The sequence below is a fragment of the Rhopilema esculentum genome, chromosome 8 (assembly GCF_057945365.1).
Source record: "Rhopilema esculentum isolate cy_ngs chromosome 8, ASM5794536v1, whole genome shotgun sequence".
NCBI lineage: Eukaryota > Metazoa > Cnidaria > Scyphozoa > Rhizostomeae > Rhizostomatidae > Rhopilema > Rhopilema esculentum.
This window is the reverse complement of record NC_142822.1, coordinates 11,177,309-11,190,664: the sequence shown is the minus strand read 5'-3', so window position 1 is coordinate 11,190,664 and position 13,356 is coordinate 11,177,309. Positions and strand designations below refer to the sequence as shown.

Sequence of the window (13,356 nt, the reverse complement as noted above, 5' to 3'; positions counted from 1 at the left end):
CATTTATTGGAAAGGGGCGCACATTTGAAAGTTGTGAAATAAGAAAACGCCCGTTGGTTTTACAAAATTTCATATTCCATACGAAACACACTGTATTAATTACCAAAGCTTCTGAAATTTCAGGAATTTCTGGTCTCAAACTGTTTTTGATCTGTTTTATAATATTTGAAGGCGCTCGTTGGAGAACACAACAGAATTGAAGACTGATGTTCTGATCATCCATCCAATTAATATATTTTTTGCCAGTAAAAGTTGCATATATTTTACCGAACGTAGATTCGCATGTTTTAATGACATAGATCAAGATGCTTTACCGGAAAGTATTGATATAAATAAAGTACTTTGTCCTGGCCTTCATATTTGTATCAATGTCGGTATGACAAGGCTATTTGGATTATTAGTCAGTTTGTGTTCCTTTAAGCCATGTTGAACCAATATAATATCCATCATTGCATTCAGGAACAAGGATCATATTGTAGGACCTTCTGTCTGTGTTCAAAAAGGAATTTGATGAATTGTAAATGTCTTTGGCCTTTCCACAAAAATATTTTCATTTCCAATATTTAAACTAAAGACATAACAAGATAATAATAGTAACATACAATATTGTATTTAATCGACCAATCATGTTGTTACTGACATACCACCTGCAAATGTCCTAGATGCATTTATCACATTACGTTGCCGCAAAAGGGCGCTTTCATCCAAGGCGTTTTCGTTACAACATCTTACCCCAAACTACTTCAAGCGTAATTTTCTATTTGCCCATGCATGGTTTTAAAGTTGCACGGCAGGATACTGAATCGAGTGAATTGTTGAACAGGAATGGCGTTGAACAAAAATGAACAGCGTCGTAAATTTGAAGGTAGAGATGCCATCGAATAGGAAACAGTTACGGCTAAAGCAAATCAATGATGCTGGCTAATCTTAAAGACTCTTGATAAAATCTAAACGCCTTTTGCTTCTCTAGGGCAGGGGGGTAGGGCTATCAAAATATCAAAGGGGGCTCTTGCAAAAAATGTTGCAAAAAGCAATAGCGAAAGTAAAAATTGGCTTCTCGAATTACCATTTGCTTTATCTTTAACAGTCAATCTTTTTTTGCTTCACTAGATTTATGAGAAGGGCTGCTGGAGAAGGGGCAGTGTGTAATCGTTTGTGGTCAACAACTCAGTGGTTGCAGAAAAGGGAAGTGAAGCCCACGACCCATGATTATTTTAGGAAAAAGCAAAGAATCTTTATGAAAATCTAATCAATATATCAGAAAAAAATCCCCATCATTTCAAGAAAACTTGCATTCAGGCACGAAGCCAATGGTTGGCACGGGGGAGGGCATTACCCGCCCAACTAGACTTTTTTGCCCCTCTTTGCCTGTCCAGAAACTTAGAGAACGCCTTTACCCTACATCAATATCGAAAAAGTCGGGCCCAACACAGTCTGTGCAACTTTGTATTCATTGTGTAAACCAATATCGACTGTGATCAGCCCACACCGAATTTATACACTGCATTATCGAGTCGATCCAACTGCTGACATGCTTATTTCATCACTGAGCAAGGTAGATGCTCGCAACGAAGACGCCATGCTGCAAAACGAGGCTCGAACTGACTTGCAGGATGGTGACTTGCTATTTTGGATTATTAAGTCAAATACGAAATAGAGAACAATACTTATTTCAGATGTTTGCGTTTCAAATCCTCAGTGAAAGGAAGATTACAATAAATCTGCAAAGAATTAATCATATTATAAAAATTCTTTATCCGTTGCAAAATTAGGGATTTGTCGATTAGGGGGGTGGGGTGAGGGTTTGGGGCGTCGCGCCTCCCCAATGTCCTCAAAACACCAAGAAAGTTCATGCAGCGGGGACCTTAGCGTTAATTAGGAAGTTTGACCAAACGTCAACTCGTAATTCATTAATTTTGTTGGTCATGGTTGGTCTTACTCAACTTTCTTTTGGTAATATTGCAAATAACTTGCCATAACTAACGGCAATAAGATGCAGTCGATTGAACATTTTAGACTCTTAACTTACTATTGCATAGGGTCAGCAAAACCGGGGGGCCAATGGCCATGGTCTCTAACTTTCTGCAGAGCAAAATAAAAAGTTTTACGAAAAGGGAAAAGAAATGTAGCCCATCATTCTGCAAGTAACTTTGCCTAGTATTCTTTTAAAAATGTCCTTACTTTTAGCTTGGTCACTTTGCTCTAATCAAAGAAGACATATATAAAATTGAAAATTGGAATTTGACATGTCATTATCTAAATTGTACAACGAATAACAGCTTGGCTTAGGAAATAGATAGACAGAAAGATCCAGATCACTTTGGTTCCAGCATGAAGTGATGAAGTTTTGTTTTTTTGGCCTAAACTTGGCTCGCCAGATCCAATTGTTAACAGAAAATTTTCCAAAAACGTTGCAAACGTATGCCAACATTAAAATAGAAGAAACTATAAGACAAATTGACCAAAGAAAATAATGCCTCAGGTTTCCTCCAGCCAAAATCCATTTTAGATACAGTTTCTTGCCGTCCTAGGATCCATATATGCCTAATATTTTTCTTGCTGCCGACCATGGTGATGGCCGTTCTCTTTGACCCTTTCATAACTTTGATATTCTGGCCCTTTCACTTTCAAATACGTTTCGCCAGACCACTCGAACTTGGAATGAGCTTAGCTAGTAGCCATCTTATTTTTCCCAAATGAAGTGCTCATCGCATGACGTTTCTAAGCACACTACAATAATACATACATCACTTCATTACACGGAAATTATTTTTCGCTGGTTGATAATTCGTTTCAGCCAGGGGCGGATGCAGACATTCGCAACATTCGCACTGGCGAATGTCAGATTTCCACATGCCTTTTTATAATTGTCTGTTAATACATTTTAGGATTGTGAATATTGTAGAAATGACCAGATAATAAAAAAAATGTCCATGTCATAGTCCGTGTCCATGGAATGTAAGAAATAAAAGTTTTGTTTCCTGCCCTAGTTGCTAAGATGCACCATGTTGTTTACTTTTTAGATTTCATTCCCTCGTATTCATGATTTAGAGATAATATATTCTAGAAGGAGCTCCCCCTTCTACGCATAGATTCACAGAGCACAAATAAGGTTTGATGCGAATGTCGAATGGAATTATAATATATTAGGCAAGCGTGCGCCGACGAAGTAGTACTGAAAAATGTACGCCCAAAATTTGTGCGAATGTCAGTCCAGCTATGTTATTTAGCCATCTGAAAACCAGTAGGAAATTTACATGGGAAAATTTTTTGCGAATGTGGCGAAGGTAGATCCGAACTATGTTCGGTAGCCAGTTGAAGGAGAGAACCTTGGAAACTGAGCAGATTGAAACCTCGGTTCCAGATCAACCTGCCATGATTGTTGTTGGAAAGCTTTGGGGAGATTTGCTTGCAAAGTTTGTCGAAGATTGTGATAGATGGATGGAATTTGATAGACGGCAAATATGCTAGGACAGTTCAGGACTTAAAATTGTTGAACCAAAATTTTTCCTATGTTTTCATTTTTATGATGGAGGACGTTATTTAGACAGAGATTCAGACTCAAATAATATTTTGAAGAAATGGGCTACTCCATTATTTCTACATACAGGGGGATGGAAGTAAAATTTTGGTTAATCATATACAGTGGCGCAGAGAGGGGGGGGGAGGGGGGGCAGTTTGCCCCAGGGCCTCGGCCTGAAAGGGGCCCCAAAATTATTCTGAAAATTTTTTTAAAATGTCTTTTTTTGAGAAACTGAAAATGCATTCAAAGATATATTTGTTAATGTCGAAAATGATGGCAGTAATTTCATTGGGTCCGTACACTGATTCTTGTTTGAATTTAAAGCCTATAAGTTTTATTTATTGAGTCTGGGGCCCCGAAAAAAGTTGAATAAACCTTAGATCACATATTTTACGGATTCGTCTTTTAAGCTGAGTTTCCCTGAGTTTTGCAAAATCGTACTTATTGAAGGGAGCCCTGATAAAAAATTAGGTAACCCATATAATCTTGCTTTAATCTATGGCCCGTTCAAGTGAGTTATGTTTGCATTTAGACTCGTTGCATAAAGCTATATTATACTTTTGGGGCCCCTTTCAGCAAACTAGCATTAATAAAGAAACGCTTACGTTCAACAATGACTCAAGACCGACTATCAAGCCTCATGACTCTTTCGATCGAGCACGAACTAGCAAGACAAATTGATTACGACCAGGACCGTCGAGAGGGGGGGGGGGGTAACCAGGGTAGTTACCAGGGGGCCCGGGGCCTTGAGGGGCCCGTAGAAAATAAGGTATGTATTTTTGGCTATGAGTTTTCAATTAGCAGCATTAGCAGAGCGGGCCCATGACCCGATTGATATTCGAAATTTAATCTTTCAACATGGGATCAACATACTGGTCTATGATGAGGGCCTTTTCTTGTTAAGGTTTATAATTAAAATATTGACGATACGATCATAACATACTTCTCCGGAAGCCGAAAAATTCGATTGCACTCACATCAGGCGCGCAACCAGAAATTTCAGAGGGCAGGGGTCCAAGACACAAAAAGGGCACTAATTAAACTTCAGAAAAGGTCCACCGGGGCATTTGTTTAGGTACACCGAAAATATGAGCAGTTAGTAAATTTGCAAATATTGTACGCCAGACAAGGAAAACTGATCAATAGAGAAAAGTTGTGGTGTACGGTTTATTTTGTGGTGAGGTGTGATGAAGTTTAGGAGGCCCGAAGGAGGGGGGAAATGGAAAAAACAATGCCTCTTGCGAGCGAAGCGAGCAAAAATTTTGCCACTACACCCTTGCAAATAGCTTAAATTCACTAATTCGTTTAAGATGTTTTACTTTTTAATTGTAATTTTGTTACTTTTAATAAATTCCATTTAAAAACGGAATTCATTGCTTTGTGAGGCTCCCTAGACCTCGAGGCCCTAGGGCAATTTGCCCCTTTGTCCCCCTCTCGGCGACCCTGCTGTCATCTCCTTTTCCCAGCGCCAGCTCACTTTTGAATAGCAACCCATCATCTTCCATATCCGAAGACATTTTGCGCTTTAAAATATTATTATTGAATTCTTTGCTTCGCACTACAGATTGGAGGAGGTTGAACTGTTCCACGAGCCTTGCCTTCAGCTGGTTTCTGTCTCCAAGTCTTGCCTTCAGCTGATTTGTAATACTGACAAGGAACGGAACAGCTGAACATCAACTTTTTGTGCCATGTTTACTGCTTGCTAATACCAGTCCGAAAATATTTCTCTGCATTCGCTCGTTTCATGCAAAGGTCTTCTATGACCCTGTCAACTATGTGACAGGCTTGAAAAATGTCTTGGTTTTTATTCTTGTAACTTTTTCCAGAGGTCGTAGAGGCTCTATCCCGTTCAAAATCTTGTGCCTTTATTTTGGTTTTTGAGTCGCAGAACCATTCTTCTTCAAAGCCAGTGCGTAGCGCATCATAAAACACGCTGTAGAGTTGGGGCTTGAAGATAGACTCTATTACTGCAACATGATGACGTTCGACCCAACAAGTACGTGAAAGTTTGACTAAATCATTTATCTGTATTCCTGCGAGGTCCATTACATCTCCGGAGTGTGTCATTTACTGTATGACCAACCATTTTAGCGTAATAGTTAAAATATTCAAGCAATTTTCCAGGAAAAAGGGCACTTTTCCCCTTTTGAGAAAAAGGGCAGGGGTCTGGACCCCCAGGACCCCCCCCCCCGTAGTTGCGCGCCTGCACATATATCTACTTTTAGGTCAAATGTTTTAGTTATTTCTTGTGTTGACTTCCTATAAACATAAAAGTAAATCTTCCATTCACGGCGTACACCAGAGAAGAAGCACATGCGAAGAACCATAACAAATCCAAACGCTATAAAAGTCTTTAACCAAAATCACAAAGCGGGATCACGATCCAACCAACCCCTGCGATGTCATCTTACATCGGCCCGGCCTTTTACAGTCCATCTAACTGCATTGCTAAGGGCGTAACCCAAAAAAGGTTTTTACAGCCTTCGACGGTGGGGCCCCATGACAGTCCCAGCCCTGGGGCCCGGCCCGTCTCTCGACGGCCCTGATTACGACAATATCATTGATCAGTTTGTAACTGAAAAGCAAGAAAAATTTACTTTTGAAAGAGGAAAGAACTGAAAAGCGTAGTTCCATGGGATTTTTTAAATAAAAGTGCGTAGAATAAAAGTTTCCTTTCATTTTAAATTTTACTATTGCGTGGCTCACCAGAAAAAAACAGTCAGAATTGAAGGAACACATTTTGAAGTCCTCTTAAATCAGCTAAAAGGGTGTGGTCAAAGAGCGTATTTAAATCGCTTACCTTCAGAATTAATGCTTTTTATTACATTTTTAGATGTTTTAACCATATTCTATAACGTGCGCAAACGTTTGGAAATAATGGGCGTTTCCCATTTCAAAAAGGGCGTGGTCTCGAAAAATTTTTGTATCCGACTCTAGGGCCCCAGCCAGGACTTTGCCCCAGGGCCCAGGCCGCCTCTCGGCGGCCCTGATCATATATCCCCCAGAAAGTTAATTTGAAGATCATGACCACTCTGATTTTGATTCTTTCAACCCCCCGGAAAATTCATATCATTCATTTTAATGAATTTTCTTAACCCATCGTACATTTTTTAATACTGCTTGGAAAACTTCATATATTTTTTTCTTTGAACCCCCTGGAAAAAGCATCCATTTGTCTGATACCCCCTAGAATATCCTTCGTGCCAGACCCCCCTGGAATTTTACTTCCATCCCCATGTACAGATATCAAATGGAATAGCCCAGTATGTGTTGCATTTTTAAGGTAAATAGCTATTTTTATGCAGGCTGTCAAACAGAACTTTGAAGGTTCAAGTCAGGTTACATGGTAGCATTCTGACGAATTACGCTGTTCTATAGATATATTGATGAATTTGAATGAATTTGATTTTTAGAGTTCTAGATATTTTTATTATTAGATGTTGTTATTACCACCTGTCTGTAGGTAGCTGGACTGTGCTGTTGATTTGTTTTTGAATGATAATGCATTTTCTATGGCGTATGATTTTGTTAATATTATACTGTCAGTTTTGGAAAAATCTAGACTGTCATTTGTAAATGAGAAATTGTAATAGTATTTTAATTTTGTTTGTCTGGTCATGACATAAATCTGGTAACCCTTTTCATGGGTTTAACATTTAAAACTAGTAAAATTATTTGTGGTTTCCATACTAAGAGTATACAATTTGAAACTTGGTTCTGAAATGCCCATAAGATTCATTAATTATTGTTTGTGAATTTGCAAGTGACTGACAGTTTTCTTTTCTATGTAATTGTCTGTGTAAATAAGTGTAAATATGGGTAGTAAATATGTGCAATCAATGGAATGATCTTAATGGGGGAATTACTATATTATTAATAATAAAATTCACAACAAATTGGTTCTGCCAAGTAAATATCTTATGTAAATCCATATAGTAAAAGTTACCATGTTTGCCTTATTTCTTTGCCATTGCTGACTTTGTTTGATGTACATTTTAAATTTGTAATATATTTATGATGTTCTTGCTATGGAAAGACAATGGATTGTTTTATATTCTGTTACATTTGCTGTTTTACAAACACCTGAAAATACTAATATTGTGTGATGTTTATTGACCTAGCTTGTATTTTTGGCCCTGTTTAAGAAGGCACATCACATAACAGTTTTGATAGAAAGGTGAATGCACAAATAAATAACAGGGAAAATCTGAGTCCCTAAAGTATTTGGTGTTGAAGTCAAACATTTGGATGGACATTGCAATGAAATTTTTTACACTAAACACAGTAAATGATTGTTAAATAATATAATTGTATAAATAGAACTAAGATTCATTTCTATAAATGGCTGTTTTCAAGTGAGTGACCAAATGTTTTTGATGATATTATATATGGTGAGTTTTTCTCCCTGAAAAGTGGTGATATACACAACTAATATACCCTTATTTTAGCTCATCCTCTTTGTTCTTGACAATTTGTGATTCTGTCCCTAAACTTGCCATTAAATAATTATTAAGAAGACATTTCAAATCGTTGCTGCTCTTTTTCCATCACAAAAACAATGTAGGAAATAAAACATGCTAGCACAACAAAAGCTTGATGAGTGTTTCTCAAAATTTTTCCAGAGATCTCTTGTCTTGTTCACTCAATGAGTAAAATGCCGAATTGTCAATGAAATCCAGACCTGGTTGTTATTTTTTTCCTTAAATTTCTCAACCTTTGAGCCACAATATTTTTATTTATTTTATGCTGTTTGAAAAATGTGTTGTTAGTTTCCTAATCCTAAAACTTAATATGATGAAAAATTCATCTTTAAGTGACTGATTTCTCAAAAAACTCCATTAAATCTCACTTGTAGAGGGAAAACTTCGATTGTGAGATTATAGTAAAATTTGACTGAAATTGTTTGGGCGTGGTCATATAGGAGTGGTCGAAACTTTGCGAACGTCATATTTTTTTCTGCATCCGCCCCTGCGTTTCATTGATGATAGGTCTGGATATTTCCCCATAATTTATATTTGAATCAAAACTAATTCTCATTACAGAATCTTCGAGGATTTATAGATTCAGCATACTTAAACATGTTTGCCACGCAAGTCTTTTAAAACTCTTATAGGTTGTAGGAAATTTTATTATTTTGAAATATTTTTGTGAGGAGCTCAATGTAGCTACATTATATATTTGCAGATTAACATAAAATTGGTTTTTTTCGCAACAACATGCTTATTGATTCCTCCCAAAACGCGAAATCTACAAAAAATTGATTCTACAAATTTAATTTTCTTACAATTTCACGCCATTATTTGCTATAACTTTTTAATCATACATTTCATTTTTAAGGAGAAATAATTGGTAAAAAAAAGTGTACTTCATCACCTCTCTCCCCCAAAACTAAATTTTTTGGCACATCACTGGGCAAGATGATAAATCAATATCAATCTCTGCATCAATTGAAAGATAAAAATTGTTCATTGTTTTTCAATACCGTTACTTGAGTTCTTCAATATCCTTTTTAAATTCTTCAATACCGTTGCCTAAGCTTTTCAATACCGTTGCCTAAGTTCTTCAATACCGTTACTTGAGGTCTTCAATATCATTTCTTAAGTTCTTCAATACCGTTACTTTAGTTCTTCAATACCGTTACTTATGTTCTTCAATACCGTTGCCTAAGCTTTTCAATACCGTTGCCTAAGTTCTTCAATACCGTTACTTGAGGTCTTCAATATCATTTCTTAGGTTCTTCAATACCGTTACTTTAGTTCTTCAATACCGTTACTTATGTTCTTCAATACCGTTGCCTAAGCTTTTCAATACCGTTGCCTAAGTTCTTCAATACCGTTACTTTAGTTCTTCAATACCGTTACTTATCAGGGGCGGATCCAGCGTCTGCGTTTGGGGAGGGCCATTTATGAAAGAAGAGGAGGCCTGCGAAAATTTCACAGACACGCCCTTCAAAGTCTCACCGAACGCGGGAAACGCCCCTTTCTATCAAAAAATTTCATAAGAAGGTACACTCTCAGAACACTGAAAATTAAGAAACTTCATTGCTGCGAGAAACTTCCAAGCGAAGTAAAGGCTAAAATACATGATGAAAAATTGATGAACTTTGGCTAATCGTGTAAACACGCGCTTCTTTAGTTAAACTGATGAAAAACGGATATAGAAATAACTTTGGGGAAAACTGACATAAAAAACTGATCGTGTATTTCAGCCTTTACAAATATTCATATTGAATATTTGGTCAGCAGCTTTCGCGCTTGACTTGGGAGGGGAACTATGACGCATCAGAGTTCGTGAATGACATTATAATTCCTGTGTTCAAGAAGCCGGCATAAGACACGTACCCTTAAGATGAAAAAAAGATTTAGAAAATGAGCAAAAGTCCCCACGTATTTGGTGCGTATAATTTGAATGGTAAATTTTCAAAATGGGTAGTCACCAAAAATTCATCGCAGCATAACAGGCAAAGCTGAGTAGTTATAGGTACTGTTTTGCTTTTGTTGGAAATAGTGACGCTTTTTGGGTATCACAATCGCAATAACACGATGAACAATGTTTGAACTGTAACCCATTTTAGCCATAACTTTCTCAACCATTAACGTTTGCAGACGTCATTCATTCATGATCGCAGTCATGATTTGTGTTAAACCATAGTCCATATGAGCCGCGAGATCCGGTCACATCTAATTTTGCATTGAACTATTGTTTTAGGCTTATCATAATTCTTGTGTTACACATCCACTTGCAACTTATTGCCTCACTGAAAGCGAGAGAATAAAGCCGACTGGAGGTTTGATTAAAATGTCTGGTCCGCCAAAGAAATCAAGAACTCTTGAATCATTCTTCTCAAAAAGTAGCCGCACCAGTTCAGTTGGAGATAACCCTGAAATCTCTAAAACATGTGAAACTACCACTTGCCAAGAATTTGAATCAAAATCTACTGGTGAAGAATTCGACACACAAAGCCAAGTTGCGGTAGTCCAGGATTGTCCTGAAGAGGAAACACACCCAGACCTCTGTTGTATGGCGACACAAGTAAATGTTGCAATATCTGATAGATATGACATTGGTAGAGCTATAATGAAAACAAAACGAGGAGAACAGCTGACAGATAACGAAAGGGAAGCATATTTATCGAAGAGGTGGGTGCCGCAGAGAAGGGATGAATATCCATTTTCTGAAAAGAAAAAACCAAAGAATCAGCTCATGGTTGGTATGTCCTCGACAACGAAGCGTTTTCTGGGTGAAAATCACTTGAAAACCTTCCCCTGGCTAGCTGTCAGCAGAGAGCCAAAATGTTGCGGTGCTTGGTGTGTTTATTGCGTTTTATTCAAGACGTGCGAGAGTGGAGGTGGAAGAGGTGCACAATACGGAGGTGGAGCAGGCCAGTCAATGGGCAAACTTGTTAACAAGCCTCTTGTAAACTTTTCAGACTTGACAGGGAAAAATGGAGCCCTCACAAGTCACCAAGAAACATCTTTTCATAAGACATGTGCCATAAAGTACACGGAGTTCTTGAGCCGTGCAACACCTGGGAGTGAGAAGGACGTTCGATCAATAATGAACATTGAAAGGCAGAAAGAGATTGAAAGAAACAGGACTGCGCTGGTTCCCATCATCGACACCCTTCTAACATGCGCCAGGCAAAATATTGCGCTTAGAGGCCATCGTGATGATGGACCAGTAGATTCAACTGGGATGGAACCCAAGCACAATGATGGAAACTTCAGGGCATTGCTGCGATTGAGAGTACGGGGAGGAGATACAAACTTGAAAGATCACTTGAAATCTTGCAAACGCAATGCTTCTTTGGTAAGCAAAACGATACAAAACGAGCTAATTGCCTGTGCAGGAAATATTGTCAAAGAGGACATAGTAAGAGATGTAAAAAATGCAAAATTCTGGACAATAATGGCCGACGAAACCCAAGATTGTGCGAAACGAGAACAGTTGGTCATTGCAATTCGTTACGTTGACACAAAAAATGTGCCAAAAATTATCAAAGAAGAACCGGTCGCAATTTTAGACCTGATTGCAGACATAAAAAGCAGTGACCAATCAGATGAAACAGAGCACAATGAAATTAAGCTATGTGGCAAGGCAATAGGGGAGACTCTACTCCGCCATATAAGTGAGCTTGGGTTGGATTTGCAGTACCTCGTTGGTCAAGGATATGATGGTGCTGCATCGATGTCCAGTGAGCGAGTTGGTGTTTGCTCCTTTATCAAATCTGCTGCGCCACTCGCTGACTACTTCCACTGCTGCATGCACGCGCTAAATCTAAGTTGTTCTCGAGCCGCAAAGATACCAGCAATCAGACATTGCATGGATGACATCAAAGATATCAACAATTTCTTCAAGCATGCGAAAAGAAACAGCTATTTGCAAGCAGTCATAGCACGAGAATCAATTGAAGAGCTTCAGCGACGGCAGTTGGTGACCCTCTGTGAAACAAGATTTGTCGAAAGACATGAATCAGTTTTGGTTGCACGACAGCTTTTGCCTTACATCGTTGTGTGCTTGGAGGAAATGCTCGCTTGGGACTCATTAGATACAAGAAAAGATGCCAGGAGATTGTTAAAAAGTTTGCAAGACCCTCAGTTCCTTGTAGCGCTAGTATTGGCCGAGAAAGTGTCTGCTGTACTTCGCCCAGTGTCCCGTTCTTTGCAACAAATTGGTAGCGATCTTGTGAAAGCAATGTCGACGATTTCTGCGACACAGTCAAAGCTTTACACGTGGCGTAAAGGTGAAGAAAATGAGTTTGCTTCGATGTTTGAAGAGGCAATGCTTCTTGGCGAAAATATTGGAGTGACCAGAGAAGAGATGCACGCAATTCCTCGAGCAGTCAGTCAATCCAGGTTCAGATCAAATGCAGGTGAAGCCAATCAAAAAGCCATTGATTATTATCGTATCAATGTGTTTTTACCTCTTCTTGATGAAGTGGCTGGAGATATGAAAGCAAGATTTGGTCCCCATCAGCAGAAGATTGCGACGCTTACAAGAATTCTGCCTTGTTTCGTCAAAGAATCAACTTGGCAAGATATTTTGCCTGCAGCACTAAAATACGGAGTCTTTTTAGACCCCTTGTCCATTGTTGAAGGAGAGTATGAAATTTGGAAGCAGCAATGGCTGTCACGTGGAACAAGTACAGTAGCAAATACCGCTATCGGCGCTTTAGGCGACTGCCAAGGTGATGTATTTCCTAATTTGCATACATTACTCAACATTCTCACTGTGCTACCGGTGACAACAGCAGAACCCGAACGACTATTTTCTAAACTGAATAGTACCCTGACAGCAATTCGGTCAACAATGTCTGAGGAGAGATTAGAATCCCTACTTCTTCTGCAAGTTCACCGTGACAGAACACCAACGAGCGATAAACTCATTGACTCATTCGCAGCATTAAAATCAAGACGAATCCCATTAAAGCTGTAAGTAGTTAAAAGATGGACAAAATGACGTTGCTATTATATCGCAATACTCAACATTGAAACACACCACTTCTCGCGCAAAATGAGCTCGCATGTAGCTTTTCGTTTCAAAGGCAAAATCTCCGATAACGTTTTTGCTACGATATAGCTACTTCCTTTTCAAATTCTTTTCTGAATATATTGACATCAGTTGGGATCACTGATTTCCACAAAATTACTCAATCAAAGCTCTCATGTTTCTATGCTCGCAGTTAGTGTTCTCATGTAATGTAATAAGTAATTTTGGTTTGTTAGTTATATAAACAACTAGTTTCTTGTTATGCAAAAACTTTTACCTTATCAATTTACATGTTTAGTTAATGTATTTACTGTCTTTTCATTCAAAGTTTCTCGTTGTCGAAT

At 38.4% G+C, this 13,356-nt stretch overlaps 1 protein-coding gene across 1 annotated transcript; it reads left to right on the top strand.

The window, feature by feature from the left end:
- The first annotated feature begins 10,321 nt into the window (after positions 1-10,321).
- On the top strand, positions 10,322-12,958 carry LOC148959881 (52 kDa repressor of the inhibitor of the protein kinase-like). The gene has a single exon (XM_089109805.1). It carries the CDS (start codon positions 10,322-10,324, stop codon positions 12,956-12,958), a length of 2,637 nt encoding a protein of 878 aa, XP_088965931.1.
- The last annotated feature ends 398 nt before the right edge of the window (positions 12,959-13,356 follow it).